General features: G+C 44.0%; 1 protein-coding gene across 1 annotated transcript in view; it reads right to left on the bottom strand.

Annotated features, from left to right (window-relative positions):
• The window catches only part of SUPT6H (SPT6 homolog, histone chaperone and transcription elongation factor), a 2,620,423-nt gene that overhangs the window by 2,540,598 nt on the left and 57,093 nt on the right, over positions 1-22,732 (bottom strand). Inside the window, exon 2 of the mRNA XM_044054882.1 lies at positions 190-372. Within this exon, the coding sequence (XP_043910817.1) occupies positions 190-372 (183 nt within the window). The remainder of the gene's footprint in view (positions 1-189; positions 373-22,732) is intronic.

Genomic DNA, 22,732 nt, shown 5'->3' with positions numbered 1-22,732 from the left:
TTTTCCCCCCTTTTTTGTTTGTCCAATTTTTTATCTCACATCATTAAGTGGTCTGTTGCAAGCATCATATTCTCTACATATGCTTCACCACCAGTGCCCCCACCAAGTTCCAAAATACTGTGCAGCTTGATAAAGTATCATGGCTTTTCAGAAGTTAAATATGTAACAGAAAGAATTTATAGTACTTACTGCGTTTTCTCTTCTTGTGTCCAATTTCATCTTGAGAGTTTTCAGAATCGCTACCTCGTTTCGCCCCCTCTTCATCTTCCTCTTCCTCCTCCTCTTCCTCTTCATCATCATCATCATTAATAAATCCCTTCAAGTTTCCCTGCTCATCCTGATCCTCAGGATCATCCTCCTCTTCCTCTTCATCTTTAAACAAATAGAACATATGAATTATTCAACTGAAGAGCAGATGCTTCTTCCTCAACTTTACACCTCATGCTGCTCTGCAATAATTTATCCAGCCAAGATATACCACACCATCCAAGTTCACATAAAACTGCTAGGCCTCCTTGAATTCTAGCAAACCTCTGCTTCAGAGACTAAAAATGGAAACCAACACTGCTGGTCAGTTGAAAAAGTAATCAATCCTCACATCTGAAGGCTGACCTCTGCTTTTTTTTGTAAAGGAAGTAAGTGAACAGTGATCAGATATCAACATACTACTTCATGCCATGTAATGTCAGTAATGTGCTGCCACCTCCTCCCATACCCTCCCCCCCAAGTCTAGATGACCACTGTCCAAGTGAAGAGCTGCAGAAAAGGCTCGTTAACGAAATACTTCTCTACCTAGCATCAAGGTAACGGTAAACAGAGGTCAATGGTTATGATGACGTACAAAAAACTGTGGTATGCTTAACTAAAAAAAAAATATTACAGGTTTGACTGCCAAGCCCTTCAGAGTTTTCATGCCAACTGGCAGAGGGATGCTGTGCTCTGACAGGACAGACCAGGACAGAACTAGAAGTAAAACTATACACATACCCTGGCATAATCAAAAACAAAGATGGAGGAAGGGAGCAGCTACTTGCATAACTGTACTATGCTCATCATAATGATCACAGTTTTCCTATAAGAGTACACTTGTAGTACATTTGGGAGGTGAAAGGAGAAGTGACAAGGAGATCCTGGAGAATGGCCCTTGCAAAGCCTGACCTAGACCTACAGAAGAAATCAAGCTTATGGTGCTTTATAAAAGTATGTCCAAAGGACCAAGTTGCTGCTTCTAGAATAAAATTTTCAAAAAAACAAAGACAAAGCCCTGGCAGAATGGGCCCTGACCTTACCTGTCAGAGTTTTGCTGTGGTGAGAACAAAAGGTTAACAGCCTTAGCCAACCATCTGGAAATGGTCTGTTTTTGACTCAGGTTGTCACTTCTTACCTTTACAACAAATGAACCGATAAACAGGACTGAAAGATTGCTTTCCAAGTTGTTCGTGGATAGCATCCTTTCCCACTCATTTTTAGGTTTAGAAAAAAAAAAAGAGACAAGATGACTAGTTTAAGAAAACTCCAATACCACTTTACACATAAAAGAAGGATTAGTTCTCAAATCCTACTTCTGTAGAAAATGAGACAAGGGTGATTTACCTTGGGAGCTTGCAACTCAGATACGCCACTTGCAGAGATCAAAGCACTCAGTAAAATAGTTTTCAGTAGCAAGAGCCTCAAGTACTCCAGAGAAGGAGATGGTGGTTTTCTTGCAGGTCTCTTAAGCAAAACCACTTTCAAAAATATTTTGGCGAGAGTATGCCTTGAAAGAGGAGACTCCATGGATAGACGTGCTGAACTGTCCAATAAATGAACCTTGGAGAAGTAGTAATAAAGGCCAAGGAATAGTAACTCGTACACATACTGAAAAAAACTAGACAAACACTAGCTCTGAATGGATGCCGGTTACATTGTTGGTACTAACTAGAAGACCTTTCCTCGTTTGTTAATATAGGATTTTCTAGTTGCAAGCTTTCATGCTTGCATTAGTGTCTGCTGCACATCCTCTGTAAATTGGTGCCTAAAGGGAATTAACACTATCATCCATGCAGTCAGTTGAAGTTGACTGGGATCGGGGTGTATCCAAAACACGATCTTGTAGAAGCAGATCCATTCTTGGAGATAAAAAGAAGTTATGTGCTCACCATAACGTTCCATCTGAGTAGTTGAACTTCATTTGTCATCAACCTGTGGGTAATCGGATCTGAGATAGCAGCTTCAACAGCATCTGATCAGAGCTCCAAGCTCCTCTCCTTACCCATAATACCCCCCATCTCCTTCCTTCCCTCAGATTGAGTTTGCTACACCATACACATAAACCCGATCCGATATACCTTACCAACAATGAAGAACAGGAGAGTAGCATAGGCACTCTCCTGCCTACCAAAGAAAGAACATGAGAAGGTCAGGAGGGAGGAGGGAGGGATGGCTGATGACAAATGAAGTCCAACTACTCAGATGGAACGTTAGGGTGAGTACATCAATCTGTGGGACAGAGTCCTCGGCTACCAAACTCTTTGGTGGCCCTCATGGAAGGTTATTCCGGAGCAAAGCGGAGCCAAAAATGCTCTCCCCCTAGATATCATGTCCAATTTATAGTGAGAAATGAAGGTGTGAGATGAGGACCAAGTAGCCGCCGAACAAATATCAACCAAAGTCACCCTAGACTAAAAATCTACTAACGTAGCCATGGAACTGGTAGAATGGGCATTTATCCTACCTGGAGGTGACATGCATCTGTCTTTGTAAACCTGAAGAATGCAAACGGAAATCCATCTGGCAATGGTTACCTTAGAGATTGGTTTGCCCAGAAAGGGTGTAGAAAAAGGACACAAACAACTGATCAGACCTGCGGAAGGTCTTAGTCCTATGTAAATAGAAATAGCTGTCTATGTACTTCTAATAAATGCAATTTATATTCAACCTGTTCGGAAAATTTGGAAAGAAAACAGGCAAATTGATTGATATTAGTTTCAGAGGCCACTTTAGGAAGAAAAGAAGTATTATTACAAAGTGAAACCCTGTCCTTATGGAAAATCATATATGGAGGTCTGACAGATAATTCCTGGAGTTCTGACACCCTCCTAGCTGAGGTGATGGCCACTAGGAAGGCTGTCTTCCATAACAAAAAAATCAGATCAACAGAAGCAGCCAGTTCAAAAGGTGGAGCAACCAAAACTTGTAAAACTAGGGCAAGATCCCAAGGAGAAGAAGGATCTTTAACCGGGGGGCCTTAAGAGAAAGGTACCTTTAATAAAGGTTTTACAAAGTCTTGGAGGAGGCTAACAAAGCCATGTTCTCTCCTATATGGGAGTTGGAAATGGCAGCCAATTGAACCTTTACTGTAGATAACCTAGCACCCTGCTGGAAAATGTGCGCCAAGAACTCTAAGGACCACTGGAACAGGAGCTGTGAAAGGATTCAGATCCCTTTCAGAAGCCCACATGAAAAAAACATTTCTATTTGCTATGGTATAGTTTTCTGGTGGATGATTTATGAGCTGCTACCAGAAAAGTCTTGACCAGAGAAGACAGGCCAGGAGTCCTAGCAATCAATAGAACTGGAGCAGCCAAGCCATAAGCTTCAGACTGACCAGGTCTGGATGAGGGACCCTTGAAGGTTGTCAGATGAGATCCGGTATCTGATCCAAGATCCATGGAGAAACCATCAGATGAGATCATAGGAAGGGAAACCAGACTTGGCGAAGCCAGACTGGGACAATGAGGATTACTTTGCTCCCCAACCTGCGATCCTTCTGGAAGAATTTTGGTATGAGAGGTAGTGGGGGGTAAGCATAAAGAAGACCAGGAGGCCAAGCATGAACCAGAGCATCCTGGGGGGGGGGGGGAATCACAGCGAAGAACTCACTGCACTTCGGGTTGGAAGGAGATGTGAAGAGACTGCAGCAAAGCAGATTCCACTCGAAGATCTGCTCCGCTACAGAAGGATTCAGAGACCACTTGTAAGGCATCAGAATAGCCCTGCTCAATTTGTCCACCAGTATGTTGGTTCGACACGGAATGTGCATTGCTACCAGAAATTGGCTGGTGGAGAACACCCTTTTCCACACTCTCATGGCCTCGCGACAAAGGGGGTAAAGATCTGGTTCCTCCCTGCTTGATGTACCAGACCAATGACATGTCTGTCTGAAAAGCAATGGTTCCCAGAGGAAGAAAGGAATGAAGGGTCTGCAACGCTAACACAACAGCCCTCATCTCTAGAGCACTGATATGTAACTTGGTCTCATTCAGGGACCACGTGCCTTGAACCGTCTTGCCCAAGCAATGCCCCCCCACCCCATCCTAGTTGGGAGGCAAACATGGTCACTGTGGCTTGGGGAGGGGCTGCAATAAATGTTAGTCTCTCGAATAGTTCCGAGGAGTGTATCTACCAGAGGAGGGACTTCCTGCAAGTGTTGCTTATATGAATAGGATGAGTCAAAGGCAGATCTAATAATGACCATTTGACCGCTAGTGTCCACTGTAGTACCCGCATATGCAGACGAGCATAGGGAAGAAGAGTAATGGTGGCCGCCATGGAACCTAGAGCTCGTAATACCACCTCGACTGAAGGAAGGTGAGACTAAAAGATCACGGACACATGGAGTCGTAAGTTTCGAATTCTCTCTGGATTTAGAAAAACCTTGGTTTGTAACCTACCTATCCTTGCTCCAATGTAGTCTAAGATCTGAACTGGGTTTAGAGAAGACTTGGACAAGTTGATCGTAATTCCCAGAAAGTCTGACAGTTTCAGGAAATAGTCTCTGGCCTGACGAAGTAGACGCTTGGTGGGAGCAGCAAGGAGCCAATTGTCCATGTATGGAAATACCTGTATCCCCTCAAGCCTCAGGTGAGCCGCTACTACTGCCATACCCTTGGTGAACACCCTGGGGGCTGTGGTGAGACCCAAGGGTAGAGCTCAAAACTGATAATCACTGGCACCTAGTCAAAAGCAGGGGAACCTCCTGGAGCGTCTGTACATCTTTACATGGTAGTACACACCGTGAAGATCTACTGAGCACATCCAGTCATTCTCCTGCAGGTAAGGCAGGATGGAGTGTATCCAAAACTTCTTTTTGGCAACTGACAGGTTGAGGGTGGAAAGATCCAGAATAGGCCTTAGGTCCCCTGTCTTTTTTGGCACCAAAAAGAATCTGGAATAGATGCCCGATTTGGTCTGATCTCGGGGGGATGGGCTGGATGACTCGTTTCCTTAGCAGCTTTTCTATTTTGAGCGCTGCTGCCTCCCTTTGCGCAGGTGGTATGTCCGGGAGGTGTTTTGTGGGAATGGGAGGAACCACAAAAGGGATGGTATAACCTCTGGATATGATTTGAAGCACCTAATGGTCTGCTGACACGGACTCCCATGCAGTCAGGTGCAGTGAAAGATGACCCCGACTGCCTCCAGAGCAGAACAGTTGGGCAACCCCTCAGGGATGCTGCGTGGGCCTGCCCAAGAATGGCTCTCGAGACCCAAAATTTCTAGGATCCCCCCCTACCTCTGGCCCGGCATCTGTCTGGTCCCCCTCTGCCGCGGGGGGAAAATGAGACCTGAGTGTTCGGAGAATACTGAGGCTTCTGGAACCACATTTTCTTTTGTCCCCACCGATTCCTGGAAAAAGATCTTTGAGGGTTAGAGAAATGGATCTCGATGGCAGACAGAGTCTTCCTTTCTGTTTCACTCTGGACCAACGTCTCATGAACAGTCTTCCCAAACAAGAAAGAATCATCATAAGGAGCATTCGAAAATGACACTTTAAAGGGTTCCGTGAACTGACATAGCCTGAGCCAGGCGTGTCACCTCATGGTAACACCAGACCCGGCTGCCCTTGCCACTCCTTCTGTGGCATGCGAAAGGAAGCACATGGACGTATTAGAAACCGCTTTAAGAGTGGACATTCATGCAGAGAATATGCACTTATCCTCCGGTGACATGGACTGCTGGAGTGACTCAGCTCCTTGATAAGGTCGCACTGGAGTCGAGTGATATGGGCCAAATAATTCAGCGCCCTTATGGAAAAGGTGGCTGAAACATACGACCGCTTTCCTACATGATCCATTGTCCTGGACTCTCTGTCAGGGGGATGGACCGTAAAACTTTCCTGAGCTAGTTCTTTCTTGGTGGTGGCCGCTACCACCATAGCATCTACTGGGGACCCCTTGTTCCAACTAGGTCTGTCTGCAGCAGAACTCAGAATCTTGTCGGGACGCTTTGGGATTGGCTCCATGGTGTCTGGTGCCTTCCATGCCTGAGTGCTAATAAGACCCAAGGGATCCACGGTGGGAGGCACCCAGGAGGTAGACGGGTCCATGCCAAAGGCCTCCAGAAACACCAACTCATCCGAGGAAGGTTTGGGGGTGGACCAACCCCCCGCTGCAGGAGTTCCATGATGTTTTCAAAGCAGACATCATTGGGGGGATTATCTGGGGGCACCTTCCCCCTCCTCCAAATTGGTGTCCTCAGTAAAGGACTCTGGGGAGGAGTCCAGATGCCTCCTTTTGCACGTTTGTTTGAGAGGCACCTCTTCGGTGGGGCTCTCCAGAGAGGACTCGCAAACAGTCTGTGGTTCCACTGGGAGAACATTTTGGGGTACATCGAGCACGGGCTGTCCCTGAATGGGTAAAATGGCTTAAGTCGCACCCAGAGCCGACGATGTCAGGGTGGTATCCGAGGAGATGGTCAGGGGCCTCAATCCACTTTAGAGAACCCTTTCCACCATGTCAAAAGCCATGGGAGAGCAAGCCTCCTGGGAGATTAGTAAGGGAGCTGCTTTCCCCGGATCCAACGAGGGGATTGGAGCCAAGCCCTGCAAAGCAGAGATGCCAAGAGGTGGGCCGTGACCCGTCAAAGTCAGCACCAAAGGAGAAAATCCCAACCCCTGGGATCCAATGCCCAGGCTTCGGCTCAAAGCCACTGAGATCCGAGCTAGTTGGGTCCGACACACTCAAGGTAACTGCCAGCGTCAAGTTACCTGGTACCATCGGCGCCGACCTCCTGACTCCGGGACCTCGCAGATCCAGAAACTCCGATACCAGGGGTCAGATCGGAGGAGGAGTTATCGGTGTGAAAAAGGGAAGCGAGCTCCCCCCTCCAGAGGGAGAGAGGACTGGCAAGACCTCCATCTGAATCTTGGTGCGAATAAACCTTCACATCATTTTGTCCACGTCTGCCTAAGATAAGCTTCTGGTGGAACGAGGCAAGGCCGCCGACGCAGACAAGGCGAGTCGGTGAGCAGAGGCCTTAGAAGAAGGTCTAGGCTCCTCCGGCTCTGGCAAGAATCTGGGTGAGCAGAGCCAGGGAGTACTAGGCCTGGACATAACCTGTTGCTTTTGAGGAGGACCCACTGGATCCAACCAGTCCGGACAGCTCTTCCTCCCTTTGTCCTGATCTTTCCTGTGCTCCCTTTCCACAGACCACTTTGGCAGGAGGTTGGGAGAAAGGGAGGAGAAGAAACAATAGTAGAAGAAGATTCAGTCAGAGCCATGAACGCAGTCAAAGCGGAGACAGCCTCCTCTGTAGCAGGGAGATGTCCCTTCAAAACTAAACTAGCCCTATGGTCTTTCAGGGCCCTGGGGTTAAATCCCGCACAAATAGTGCAGGCAGTAGCAAGATGGGGGACCCCCAAATAAACCATGCACAGAGTGTGGCCATCAGCTGGAAACAACTTGTTGCCACACACTGTGCACTGCCTAAAAATAGGCTTCTGTTGATCCACCATCATGAGGCACAAGGCACCGACTTGCCAACCACACACATACACCCAAGCTAACTAACGAGGAGAGGGAGGAAGGCACGATGCAACAGCGAAAGGGGAGGTAAGGACGGGGAAAAAAAACTTATCTAACACTACCGCAAAAAACAAACTCCCAAAACTATCACTGAAACAACTTACCACACATGGAGCTTTAAGACCACGATACTCAGCAAGCCACTGCAAACAGACCTAGGGGAAGGAAGGAGATGGAGGGGTATTACGGGTAAGGGGAGGAGCTTGGAGCTTGGATCAGATGCTGGTGAAGCTGCTTTCTCGGATCAGATCCAGATCTGAATACCCACAGGTTGATGATCAAATGAAGTCAACTACTTCAGGTCTTGTGGTTATTGCTCCTAGCTATTTTTAAAAGAAAGGAAAACTATTGTTGCCTGGGCCAGAAGAGAGTCACCACAATGATCCTGGGGGGGGATTCCCTCTAAATCTGCATAAGTACTATGACCTATTTTCTATTCGTGAGGGTCTGTCTTTGTCCTGCTCAGCTAAGCTGGTCTGCCACAATGTTTTGCTATAACAAGATGTAGGATGCCTATAGAGTGAGACTGTACTGTGAACCTATATACCAAGTTAATAAGGCTAGTCTGTAAAGGGGGCTAAGACCTGGTTCCCCCCTAGGTAGTACCAGAACTCAGTACAGTCATACTGTCTAAAAACTTTAAAGATAATTCACACTGTCGAGTGCCTTGATCAGAGCAAGCATCTCCTTTATTTTTATGTGCTTGCATCTTAGTGTCCTAGCCACCCTGCACTTTTATCCCCCCTGAAACTGCTCCCCAAGCAATGTCCAAGGTGTCTAAGGTGACCACTCTGGAGCCGAAGGGTAGACCTGGATTTAGGAATATTTGCTGTCTCCACCAAGAAATTACTCTTCTAACAAACCTCAGAACTGGGATTTAGAATGATAATTAGCATTTGTGCTAAGACAAGAGAGACTTCAGATACCACTGCATTTTTCTTATGTGGAGTCTTGCCAGGAGTATCATGAGAATCAGAGATACCATGAAACACAAAATCCTGATGTAGTCCCTCGCAGTGTCCGAAGTCTGTGAGGAAAGCCCTAGAAATAGATCTAGATACAGTTTTCATTTTTCCTGTGGAAGAAGAGCTCTTTTAAATGAGGAGACTAGCAGGCACCACAACACAATCCTGCATGAAGGATCCAAAATTTTTTTTGAATATTCTCTTGGAATTCCAGCTTGTATAAGATCTCTCACCCAAGTGAGAGATTGCTGACACTTACGGAAAAAAAAAAAAAAAAAAGAGAGAGAGTCTCTGCAAAGACAAAAAAGTCAAGTAAATATGGAGAAAAGTAGATACCCTTTAGCTCGCAATGAGCTATAACTGAAGTTAAGAGACTTTGTGAACACTCCTGTTGCAGTGAATAGTCCAAAGGGTAAGGCACAGAAGTGATAATGTAATCCACACAATCAGAACATTAAGAAACACCTGAAATCCAAATAAATAGGGAAGTGATAAACATCTTATAAACATAGTGTTACTTAAATGTGGAAGAAGGGATAACAGGTTGGAAGTGACAGTATTTTGAACTTGGACGCTATCACAGAGAGTTTTAGAACTGGTTCCCAAACATTTTTCATTTGGCATCAAAAGCATTTTTGAATTAAAACCTTTCCCAACCTGGGAAGAAGGAAGTGGCTTTATCACTTCCAGAGACAACATGTTGAAGGACAGGGGAAAAAAAAAAAAAAAAAAAAAAAAAAAAAAAAAAAAGAGTAGTCTAATCTGGTGGATGTTGAATTACCCCTGTAAAGGAAGAATTTCCTCTCACTGCCATTTGTAGCCTTGATGAATTATCTTCCGAGCTCCTTTTGTCTAAAATTATCTGTTGCCAAAATAGGAATGTAGAGATTCAGACTTTCTGGAAGGGAAAAAGGGATTACCAGGCTGGAGGGGGACAAGGTTCCTTGCACAGCCAATTCTGACTTGTTTGTTTGACTGTCCTTGGTTTTGGAGGGTTCCTGCATTCTTTTTGGAACCATTTGCCATTTCTTAAATACATAGTTTATTTACATTTTGGTGAGACTGTTTATTTTGCATCTTGGCAGAAGTGAATCCTTTAGGAAAAAAAACTTGGAAAAGGGGGGCTGCAAAATCTTAAGATTCCCTGGATCAGCTAATCCCTCTCATCACACTTTTTGATAACCTCTGCAGCAGACAGACCAAAACCTAAAACTCTGTCCAGAGAATTTAAAATCTCATTTTATATAAAATGGGATATTCTGATAGTAAAGACAAACAGACCTCCTCAAAACAGAATCAGTGGTCATAGCTCTGGTAGTAGTATTACAGACATGCACACGCTTTAAACAATTATTTGTGATATGTTAAATGGAAGAAATTAAACCATTTAAAGCAGAGTTTTCATCACAAGGCGAAACTGCAGACAAAACATTCCTCATGCTTTCACAATTAGAATAAACTAACGTGAGCCTGACCATTTAAATTTCTGAAAATCAAAGTTGCAGAAGCATACACATTTTTTCCCCACACTTCTCGATTACTTTCCCATCATTATCAGAAAGTGTAGGCCAGGAATTAAATGTTTTAACAGCGGTTACTAAAGCTACAGCTGTTGCATCAGGTTTGGGATGAGTGTAAAAAAATAAAATACTAAGAAACTATACAATCTGCATTTTTAGGGGAAGCAGACTGTCAGGAAAACTGAAGGCAGTGCTACACATCTTCCAAAGCTGACTGTACTGGAGGAATGGGTGAAGATTCTGGAAATTCTATCTACAAAAGATCATGGTATTTTCTGAGGGACTGAGAAACCTCAATATTCTCCCACAGAACACCCTGGGACATTGTGGAAAGATGCAGAGGAGAGCACTGTATTCATGTCTTCTTGTGGGGTGTTCTACTTCTGAGGCAGAATCAAAAATCTTAAGAGAAAACCCTGCATCTGTCACGTCCATCTTCCCATTCAGATTAAGATTCTTAAATCTATTCAGGAAAAGCATAACTTTTTCTTTGACAAGAAACCATCACAGAATGTAGTCAACCTGAATTAAACCCAGAGCCAAATCTAGTAAACTATACCTGTCTAAGGAAATTTGAAAAGGATTAGATGATACATGTTTAGTTTTCAGTTTCTTTTTGACTGGAAAACTGGGGCCAACAGTGTTGTCAATGGCGGCAGCAGCAGCTTCCCCAAAGAAAGGCACAACATTCTGACTAAAAACGGTAGCCTTCTTTATTCCCTCTCCCAGGTATGACAACATTGGCTCTCCTTTACCCAAGGAGAGAACGCCAACAGAAACATAGGAAATGGCTAACCCACAATCCACAGCTGCTATATATACTTCATCAGAGGAATTCATGGTAAAAGATGAGTGAACTGCGGAACCAGTTTGGTCAAAGCAAAGTCACCCAACTGTGGTTGAGGCAAACTGCTAGCCTGCTGTGGTGACAAATGCAGTTAGTTAACCTTTTCTTTCTTTGGCTGGAAGAACCAACCATTGGACCAGTAGTTTGTTCTATGGTCAAGCCGAACAACAGGACGCCTCTTTCTCAGAGAAAACAAGCAACATTATCCAGTAAAAGTTTAAAGTTGTTAAAGGTATTTTTTTTCTTTCAAAAAACACCGTAAAAAGCATTTTAATATACTTTACCAGCCCCCAAAATAAAATGCAGTTAACTCTCGTGACAGCCCATTAAAGCACAAACCAGAAACTCAGATTAAAAACAACTTTCCTAAGCAGGAAAGTGCATTTAAATAACAATACTTTTTATGTAGAAAGGTCTTCTCCAAAAGGAACTTATCTGCCCAGCAAAGAAACAGCGCAAGCAAACAGTTGATCCTTGAAAGCCCGCACTGAAGTGCTCTCATCAATGGGAAGAAAGCTCTGAAGGGCTTGACACTCAAACCTGTGATTTTAGGCAGCTCAGCTCAAGCTGCCTAACAGTTTGAGCACACAGAAGGCACCCTGATGCTTTGGAAGCTGTCTGGCTCTTGTAACTTTGGCAGGATATAACCCATACACCAAAAGACTACTGCAGTAGTGATCAATATGTTGATCATCAGATATAATTTTGAAAATGCACTATACCATTCCCCCAAGTGGGTATTACAGTAGATCTGTTAGGATGAATAAGCCCTCTGTTTATGGTCCATTCTGCCTAAATACAAAACTGCCTTCAGAAATCCTGAAAAACTCGATTGCTGAAACCTCACAAACTTTAGTTGGATTATACTGAACAACACTACAAAAATGAGAGCAGATAACATACTTCTGTTTGACAGACTTGTCAGATCTGCAAAGACCCCTCCTTTATCTTAACACCATTGTGTCACTCTACAAAACTTGGTACTGAAATATAAAGCTTGCAATTGCTCTACACAGCAAGCTGTGAATAGGGGAGGGGTGAGAACAAGCAAGCAGTGGGGTTAAAAAAAAAAAACTTTGAAAGCTTATTGCTATCCTTATAAGGAATGAGAAAAGGGATAAGCCCTTAGATAAGGAGGACCTACAACTTATCCAAAACAATACATGACAGATTAGGTGATCCGTAAAATCTTTAATCATCGGTTGCTATCCGTGTTTGCAACCAAGTAGGTGGGCTACTCAGTCACATGACTGGTGTTCTCTAAATGACTTAACAGATACAACACACACAATGTTATATACAGCACTGACCTAATCACATTAGGTTTGAGCATAGGAATTAACCACATCAGTAAAATAAAATAAAAAATAACCATTCCCTAGTCACTAAAAAAGGTTTCAGCAACTCCAGAGGACAACCTTAAACAAACATTAAAACAAGCCATCAAAAACAGCAACATTTAGCTGTTGGTTTAAATATTTGTGACCAGTGAAGAGCAATAATCCATCTGGATTACATCCAGGCTTGGTCCTTGTGTATAACACACAAAAGCAATTGAGAACCTTTAATACAAGTAGGAACAAGTACTTACAAATTACGAAACATAATGCATGGGTTGAACATGCTGGACTGGTAAGAAATAAGAAAACATACAGGACAGGCACAATACCCTATGAGCTAATCACAGGACTTTCTTTAAAGCACACAAGACTGTTGAAAGCCTTTAAGAGAAAGGGCCTAAACAATGGAGGTTCAAATGTGAGACAAGGTGAAAAAACAGCTTGAGAAAGGTGACTGACTGAAGACCAAGTGTTAAAGTAGCAGCACCTTTGATTAAGCATTTGGTTTGCTAAGATAAATAGGATTTTAGATCTTTCAAAATTAAGGATAAGAGAAATGGTACTTAATTCTACAGAGGAAGATCACAGACCATGGGTTCAAATTGGAAAAGGAATGCTCAAGTCTGCTTTGGTATGAGTGAGTGGTGACAAAGTCGAGGATAGAGAAGGAAATAATCTTAGGCTGTATGAGGATGGTCTTTTCAAAAGTCTACTGGAGAGGGTGAACGATTCTATTGAGCTTGAACATAACTGATCCAAGTAGTATAGTGACTGAGGAATGGGAAGTCAGTTACCCTATTAAGGATGTTCTCACCTGGGGGACATGGTTAGGAAATCTGTTACTGTAAATGGTTTGCAGGAGGGACTGATCATTTTTGGAGGCACTACTAATTAAGGGGGGAAATCACACTCTAGTTGTGGAATAACCCCTTTGCCTACAACAGTCTTATTGGTGGGGGGGGGGGGGGTTTCTTGCCCAAAGCATTACTTTGTTTGCTTTACTTTTGATACTCGGATGTGATGTTGAAAGTTGAGGAATGGACCCATTCTATCTCCTAGGTACCCGTATATATTAACATTTTCTAAGGTTACACTGTTGAGAGAGAGACAGAGGCACCGGTCTGAAGTGGGAATTTATTTATTTATTTACTTATTTATTTTGAGAAGATAAAAAAATTTTTGGGGGGGGTGGTTTATGTTGATTAAACAGGTCTGTATCATCAGATCAAATGTTGAAACTCTTGAAAGCTCTAAAGAGCGAAAATGCCGGAATTCAAACTCCTACTTGTAGGAGGCTGTGCCCCCCTCCCCCCCTGCTAAATATATATTCCAACTCTTGAGATTTCACTACAATAAGGAAATGGCAAATATTCTAATCTTCATTGTACTGCAATCTCAAAAAAAAAGCACTTTGAGTTACGGCATTTTCATCCTTTAGAGCATTCGAGATTATCAACATTCAATCTGATGATATAGACCTGATTAAAAACAGTTGATTACGGAAGAGATAGCAGATTAAAGGTCGTCTGCAATAAGGGAGGTAGAAAGGCCTGACCTGCAGATGACCACCATATCATCTACATACAGTAAAGGTGGGCAAGCAAGCCAGATCAGTGTGGAATTTGTTAAAGTATAAGGAGAAAAGAACTGGGAATAACAATTCTTGAGGGACAACCTTCTTAAGGGGAGTGTGTCCAAGGAAGTATTGCCAATGTGTATGGAAAAGGTTATCTGACAATAAATCCTGAAACCACTGTGATGCTTGCTAGATGACACCCTTCTGTGGAACAGAATTAAGTAGGAGATCAAAAGCATTAATTAGGTCAACTGAAAATTGCTTCACTGAGGTTTCTATTAATTCATACTCTGAGGGATGACAGAAGTCATAGTGCTACATCCCAACCAAAAGTAATGCTGGTGGTGAGATCAGATTTTTGTATGTTTGAAGATGCAGTACAAGTCTGCCACAGATTAGTTTTTTGAAGATTCTGATTAGGGCTGGTATGAAAGAAGTGGGCCTGAAGTTACTTCTAGAAAAAAAAGGTTTGTAGACGTGTGAAGGGTCTAACCTGGTCCATTTCCAACTGCTGGGCTATGATCCCTTTTAAATAAGTGATGCAGAGGCACTCAAGGATCAGATTATAATCAGGATTAGAAAGTTCCACTACTTCCACTTCTAACAACACACAACTCTGCTTCCAATCACCTTGCACTTATAACCCCCAGATACAGCTCTCATGTAAAATCGGAACCATGTGCTCTTACCAAGGGAAAAGGGAACAAGGGACAGAACAACAGGCTTGCATTCAAATACATCTGGTTTATCCACCAAAGAAGCTCTCTCTCTCTTTACAAAACCCATTACTGGAATTTAAAGTCCAATGTGTGGGAATGCTGGATGTAAACATTTTAGAAACCAGTGAATTTGTCTTGTGTGCAACCTGGCCAAAGGAATTACAACAATCATATACACTAAAAACCCTATAATCTTGAAACATTTTCCTGCTTAAATGCGAGGCTGATGAGAGAAAATCCAGAAAAGTTTCAAATACAAGTCCACATTCTCTCACGTTAAGAATGCCCTTTGCAAGAAGAGTCTAGAAGGCATTCTAGAAACAATCCTGCAAGGAGAAGTCAAAGGATTTGACTGTTGATTTTTAAAAACTTAGTTCCATCAGGATATTTCTTTCACAAATAAGAAACCCATGACATCAGAAAAAGAGATTCTGCAAAGATAAGCAAGTTGTCTAAATAAAGAAAGATGTAGATGCCATGCATTCTGCATCGGGCCATCACAAGAGCTAGACACTTTCCAAACACCACTGAAGCAGTACACAAGCCAAATGGTATGGGCAGAATTATAATGTAACCCAGGTACAGAAAATCTTATACACCTTCTGAAATATGTGGCAATGGGAATGTGATGAGCATCTTTCATAGGTTCATACTAGGCTATCTGCCCTAGGGCATTTATAAGCCTAGCCAGAGTGGGTTTGGCTTTCGCCACCCATTTTAAATTAATTTTGCTATGCCCTTTTTCGAGGTTAGTATACTGTGCCTCTGTCTAACAGTGACACAGAAGTGATACCCAGGGTAAACCTATGATCTCCCATCCACTCATCAAGATTCCTCTTGGAGAGAGTCAATGAGGGACTCTGCCTAACCTGGACTGGGATTTTATTCCAGAGTGAAGGGAACCTGTGGGTTATGAATCTGTCCCCCCAGCATGTCCTATTTATTTCAGTGCTGAGGTTCAAGTCTCTCGAGTGCGTAGCTCGATGGGATTTGATTTTCTGAGGTGCAGCATGTCCATTAATTCCGGGTTGGACATGGCTTTATACATCAGGCACAGATAGCCTCTGAGCAGGCGGTATGCCACGGAGTAGAGCTGGAGTTTCTTTAACCGGGCAGCATATGGCATCTGTTCGAGCCCTTTGATCCTCTTGGTGAGGTACTTTTGGGGTCTTTCCAGTTGCTGCAGGTGTCTGGTAAGGCACATCCCAAAAGGGGCATTGTACTCAATTATGGGCCTGCTAAGGGATGAGTAAAGAGGCACGATGACCTCCCCTGATCTAGATGTGAATCCCCTCATGATTAGGTGGGCTATATAAAAATGTTTTTCTAACCACTTTGGCCACGTGGTTGTCAAATGAGAGATTGTTATCAACTTGGGTCCCCAGGTCCCCAATTAATTCTTCTGTACTTAATGGATTACCACCCATGTGTAATTTGTGGGCACTTTGTTTTTGCCAAAGGGGATGACTATACACTTTTTGGCGTTTAGCTTGAGGCCATGGCTCTGGCACCAGTTGCCTGTTTCTATGAGGCCCTTTTGGAGGATGCTTGCGTCGGCAGTAGAGTCGATTATGGCGCCCAGTTTGCAGTAATCTGCGAACTTGGTCAGCCACAGTCCTTCCGTGTTTGCCTGTACCTCCGAGAAATATATACTGAGCAAGAGAGAGGTCCCAGGACTGAGCCTTGTGGGACGCCACTTGTAACTGGTTTGGAGTCTGACATGGCTCCAGCAATTCTAACCATGTGGGTTCTGTCCTTGAGCCAGTTTGCAACTCCATCTAGTGACATATGGGCTTATATTTAAGCTGGTGGTCTTATCTATAATGCCCGAGTGGGGTATTGTATCAAAGGCTTTTGCGAGGTTCAGGTAGGCTGTGTGGACCCACTTCCCCTCGTCAATGGCCTTGGTGATTGTTTCAAAGAAATCGACCAGGTTTAAGAGGCAGGATCTGCCCTTAACAAAGCTGAACTGGGTAGGATCCAGTGTCTGTAGGTCCCCAATATCTTTATTTATGAGGTCCATGATGATCCTTTCCATAGCTTTGCAGACCAAGCTAGTCAGGCTTATGGGGCGATAGTTTCCAGGATCCGTTGAGGCACCACATTTGTGGAGAGGGACCACTGTTGCTGTACACCACTCTTTGGGTACATATCCTGTAGTAAGGCTGAGATTGAACAGTAGTTTTATGTTTGGGTTTAGCTCTTCTTGGAGTTAATGTAGGACGCAGCCCGGGCCACCGTCTGGTCCCATTGATGCTGTGTTTTTTGCTTTGGAGAGGGCAGCTCTTACCTGAGCATCTGAGATGTCAGGGGAGCAGCACTCTGCTGGGATAGATATTCGCCCTTTTGGTGGGGAGGGGGGGAGAAGTTTGTGCTGAACCGGTCAGCTAGGATGTTGGCAATGTCTGTGGGTTTGGTGTATTTTTTGTCATTTTGGACTAATTCTGAGCATATCTGGAAATTCCCACCCAGGTTCCTAACATAACTAAAGAAAGCCTTGTGATTATCCTTAGTGTCCTGTGCAATTTTTCTCTCAAAGCTGGCCTTAGACGATTTTATGAGTGCCCGTAGTTTTCTGCTAATACTGATCAGAGATGCCTTCCCTTTTTGGGATTTTGCTCTATCATGTAGTAGCTTCCTCCTTCTATTGTATAGTTTGTTTATGGCTGGGGTCCACCAGACAGGACGTCTGCCTTTGGAGGACTGGGCCTTGGTATTATTTGGGATTGCATGATCCATGCATCCCTGAAGGTGTTCATAGAATGCGTTTATAAAGGATTCTGCTGTCTGGACCGTATTTTCCACAGGCCCGGGGGCTTTGAAGGATTCCACCTCGGTTTTGAGGAGTGTGAAATTTGCTTTAGAGAAGTTTTTCACTGTGGTTTTCTGGGCAGGGGGTGAGGTCGGGATGTGAATATCCAGTGAGATTAGTTTATGGTCTGATCTTACCAGTGAGGGATACACTTCTGGTCTGGAGCATAGAGTCCCCATGTTGGTGATGATAAGGTCCAGTCTGTTTTCCCCTCTTGTGGGAGTGGTAACAAGTTGTTCCATAGCATTTGAGTTTATAAATTCTAGGAACCTTTGGGCTAGGGTGTTGGAGCTAGAGTAATGCTCCCAGTCTATGTTTGGGTAGAGAGTCGCCCAATATAATGGTGTCTGGAGAGACTTTCATATTTTCCAGTGTTCTCAGGAAGGCCGAGTGGGGTTCCTGGGTTTGGGAGGGTGGTCTGTAGCAGGCTATAAATTGGAAGGCAGTTTTACCCACTGTTAGTTGCGCATGGATAGTCTCTGATGCTTCGTGCTGTGCCACCAACCTGGAGGTGTGGGTATCTTTGATGAATATTGATACTCCCCTCCTTTTGTGGTTCGGTCCAAGTTTTGGGGCCGAAAAGCATGGTATGAGGTATAACCTGGTAGTGTTGGGGTGCTCTCGGGAGCCTTGAACCAGGTTTCTGTTACTGCACAGATATCGATGTTCTCCATGCTAAGGAGAGTTTTGAGTGCGTGCTTCTTGAGGTTTAGACTTATGGCGTTGAGTGGCACTACTCTTAGTTTGTTATCCCTTGTGATACCTATGGAGGTGGGTTTGTCTTTTGAGCCTTGCCTAAAAAAGGCACTATGGGGGTAGCAAGAGCCTTTGCCAATATCCGAAAGCCCAGGGGTGACAGGTGCAAGCCGTCCCTAGCGAAGCATCGTGGCTTGTCGAGCATGTCATCCCAGGCTGACAGGCATTGGATCCCCTTTGAATGACACCAATACTTAAGCCAATTGTTGAAATTGATCATCTTGTCTTCATATTGTGGCATCATTCTTGGTGAGGGTAAGATGCTACTCAAGGTTAGGGTCATACCGGCCTGGGCTACATGCTCAGAGAGCTCCTCTATGTCTCTTTTCATGTAGTCCAGGGAGGTACGTCTCAGGTCATTCACACCAGCATGGACAATGACCGAGTCATATTTGTACTTGCCTTGGAGTGACCTGAGTGTGTGTGTTATGTGGCGGATCCTAGCGCCCGACAGGCAGCTCACCATGACCTTCTTGTTCAGCCTGGTGAGCGGGACGTCAGTGTGCCTGACAAGAGAGTCACCTATTACAAGTGTATCAGGTGTGTTGTTTAGCCTTAAGGGCTGTGACTGTTCGGCACACTGGCTTTGTGAGCTATGTATTGCACGTGTTTTGTTTTGGGGTAGCGGTTGCTTGGGTGTCTGTTTTGGAGGTCTCTGCTGCTTAGGCAGATTTTTATTTAGAGCCTCCGAGTATGTTTTTGTGTGTTTATGTGTTTGGTTTGCTGTCGTGGTAGGTCTATGTGACTCTGCAATGATAAGCAAGTTGTCTAAATAAAGAAAGCTGGAGATGCCATGCATTCTGCATCGGGCCATCACAAGAGCTAGACACTCTAAATCTACATTTACCAGACAGCTCATGTGAGGAATGAGAGGTAACACAATGCAGTTTTAACATTTTGAACTTTGGAACTCTTGACAAGGAATACGAGAAAAGATACACTGAGCATTTTTCTACAACAGGGTTCCTTCATTGGCACCAGAAAAATTCTTTAATAAAATCCTTTTCCCTACTGTTCTTTGTACACTGGTTCTATGACTCCCTGGGAAAGCATCTGACTGATAACTGAAGGAAAAGTACAGTTTTGTACCTACCATAAATGTAGATGTTCGAGTGCTAATACAGCTGCAGTAATCACAGATGGGTTCTCTGCCGTCAGGCGGGTCCTCGGTCGGCCGAATTCCAAAGTCTTGGTCCGGCATTGGTTGTCGTCGCTCTCTTCCCTGACGTCACTGCGACAGGGGTATACAAGACACAGCCAACGCCATATTCTTCAGTCTTTCTTGCCCCAGATGTCAGGTGCCCCCAGAAGGAAGGCAATACATAAATCATGTGTATATATATATATATATATATATATATATATATATATATATATATATATATTCTCAAGCAATGCAATGTAATCAAAAATCAGTAGTTGCAAGCAAATACATCATAGAAGGATAACCCCAAATTAGGTTGCAAGAGGAGGTGTTAGCCACTAGTCCTTTACCAAGAGGGGAAGGAGGGAGGGAAACCTGTACTGCAGCTGTATTAGCACTCGAACATCTACATTTATGGTAGGTACAAAACTGTACTATGTTCATCGTGCATACAGCTGCAGTAATCACAGATGGGTAGAATCCCAAAGCTACGCACAGGGTGGTAGGCACTAGGTGGAACTGGGACGAGCCAGAATGCCCTGCAACACAGCAGTGGCAAAGCCTGCTCTAGTTTTGGAATATAAAGGCAGATGGTAGTGTTTTGTGAAGATATGCACAGAACTCCAAGTGGCTGCCTCCAAAATATCTTTGGTAGGAACTCCTCTGAGGAAGGCTGTAGAGGTAGCTGTGGCCCTGGTGGAGTGGGATCTGATGCCTGCAGGGACAGATTTTCCATGATAGGAGTAACAAAACCGTATGCAGTGGCCTATCCATTTTGAAATTGTCTGTTTGGTAACTGGCTTTCCTTGACCTCCTACAGCACAGGACACAAAAAGTTGTTCTGATTTTCTGAAAGGCTTTGTTCTGTCCAAATAGTAATGTAGCTGTCTATGGATGTCTAAGGAGTGTAGCAGCCTTTCCCCTTTGTTTTGAGGATTAGGGTAAAAGGTAGGTAAGTGTATGGCTTGATTTAAAGCTAGCCTGGATACTACTTTAGGGATAAATGATGGATTGGTTCGAAGGGAAACCCTGTCCTGATGGAAGATGAGAAAGGGCTGCACAGCCATGAGGGCTTGTAGTTCCGAAACCCTACAAGCTGAGGTAATGGCCAGAAGGAAAGCTGTTTTCCAGGACAAATATTGCAAATCTGTTGAGGCAGCTGGTTCAAAAGGAGGCAATGTTAATTTTTCCTAAAATGTAGTTAAGATCCCAGGCTGGCACAGGTTGTTTCCTTGGTGGTCTTATATTTTTAGCCCCTCTGAGGAACTGTCTTAAGAGTGGGTGAGAGAATAAGGGTGGATCCGTGTTGAATTCTGCAGAAATGGCTGAGGCATGGATTTTTATGGAGAAAAATGAAAGTCCACTATTCAGCAACTCAGCTAGATACTGTAGTACCTGAGGCAAATTCAGTTTTCTAGGGTCCTGGCCTTTTTTCTCATTCCAAGAGCAAAACAGTTTCCATTTTGCGGAGTAAGCCTTTCTAGCAGATGGCCTTCTGGCCTCCAAAATGATATCCTGCACCTCTTTGGGGAGTATTGTCTGATGAGGTGTTAAGGAATTTTCTATGCAGCTAGATTGAGTGTTTTCAGCTGGCTGTGAAGAGTTTTGTAGCTGTGCTGAGTCAACAGAAGAGGCATTAGAGGTAGGGGCCAGGGAGGAGTATGTGTTAGGCTCTTCAGGAGTGGATACCAGTGTTGCCTCGGCCAGTCTGGAGCAATCAATATCATCTTCGGTCTGTCTGTTCTTGCTTTCAAGAGCACCTTGGGCAGAAAAGGCAGAGGTGGGAAAGCGTAAACTGTCCATGCTGTCCAACTGAATGAAAGGGCGTTCACTCTCCAGGCCTTTGGATGAAAGGTCCTTGAACAAAACTTTTCCAATTGATGATTCCTGTGGGAGGCGAAGAGATCTATGTCTGGCCTCCCCCACGCTTGGATTATTTTTGTAAACACTTAAAGATGCAACTTCCATTCGGGTGGATCTGTAATATTTCTGCTTAGATTGTCTGCCAGCGTGTTTTCCAAACCTGGCAAGTACTGTGCTTGAAATTCGATTTGCCATTCTAGAGCCAAGTTCCAAAGTGTCATGGCTAGTCTGCACAGGGGGTATTGAATGTGTTCCTCCTTGTTTGTTTATGTACCACATTACTGTGGTGTTGTCTGTTCTTATCAATAATTGTCCTGGATGCAGGAGGTCCTTGAAAGCTGTAATTGCATTCATCACTGCTAGCATTTCTTTTTGATTGATGTGAAGGTGCTTTTCTTTTTGGGACCATTTGCCCTGAATGCACCTGTCTGTCATGTGCGCCCCCCAGCCGTAATCTGAGGCGTCTGTTGTGTTGACTTGATTTGCTTGAGGCTTGCAGAATGGGAGACCTGTGTTTGTTCGACATGCTTGGGCCCACCATAGGAATTCCTTTTGCAAACATGGAATTATTGGTATTATTGTTTCCAAACTGTGGCTGTGTTGAGACCATAGGTTTTTTAGGTACCATTGAAGTTTCCTCATATGCAACTTTGCATGGGATTAAAAGAATGCAAGATGCCATGAAGCCCAGAGCCTGCAAGATTTTCCTTGCAGTAAGCCTGGTACAATTTGCTAGCATTTTGAAGTACTGAGTTAGTTGCCCCAGTTTTTCTGGCGTAAGATAGGCCATCTGGGTGTTTGTGTCCAAGTTGGCACCCAGGAAAATTATTTTCTGAGATGGTGTTAGTCTGGATTTCTCTTTGTTGATTGTGTATCCCAGAGAGTTCAGTAACCGTGTTGCATAAGCCAGATGATCCAGAAGTATGTGCTTGCTGTCCGCTTGGATCAGGCAGTCGTCCAAATAAGGGTAAATTTGTATCCCTTGAAGTCTGCAGTAGGCAATTACTGATGCCAGGCATTTTGTGAATATTCTGGGCGCAGTAGATAAGCCAAAGGGCAATGCAGAGAATTGATAGTGGATTGAACCTGCAAGAAATCTGAGGTATCTTCTGCAGCTTTGTCTGATTGGGACATGCAGGTATGCCTCCTTGAGGTCCAATGTTACCAGCCAAAACTCCTTGCCCAGCATGGGAAGAAGCTGCTGTAATGTGAGCATCTTGAATTTTGGCACGAGTAAGAATGTGTTTAGGATGGATAAGTCCAAAATGGGTCTCCAGTCGGTTCCTTTCCTTGGTACCAGAAATAGCCTGGAATAAAAACCTTGGCCTTGTTCGTGAGTAGGTACCTCTTGAATAGCTTTCATGTCTATGAGCTTTGAAATTTGTAATTGTGCCTCTGCCCTTGGATTG

Source organism: Protopterus annectens, chromosome 13.part0, assembly GCF_019279795.1.
Source record: "Protopterus annectens isolate FY-2018-M chromosome 13.part0, PAN1.0, whole genome shotgun sequence".
NCBI lineage: Eukaryota > Metazoa > Chordata > Ceratodontiformes > Protopteridae > Protopterus > Protopterus annectens.
This window is presented reverse-complemented; position numbering and strand designations above follow the sequence as displayed.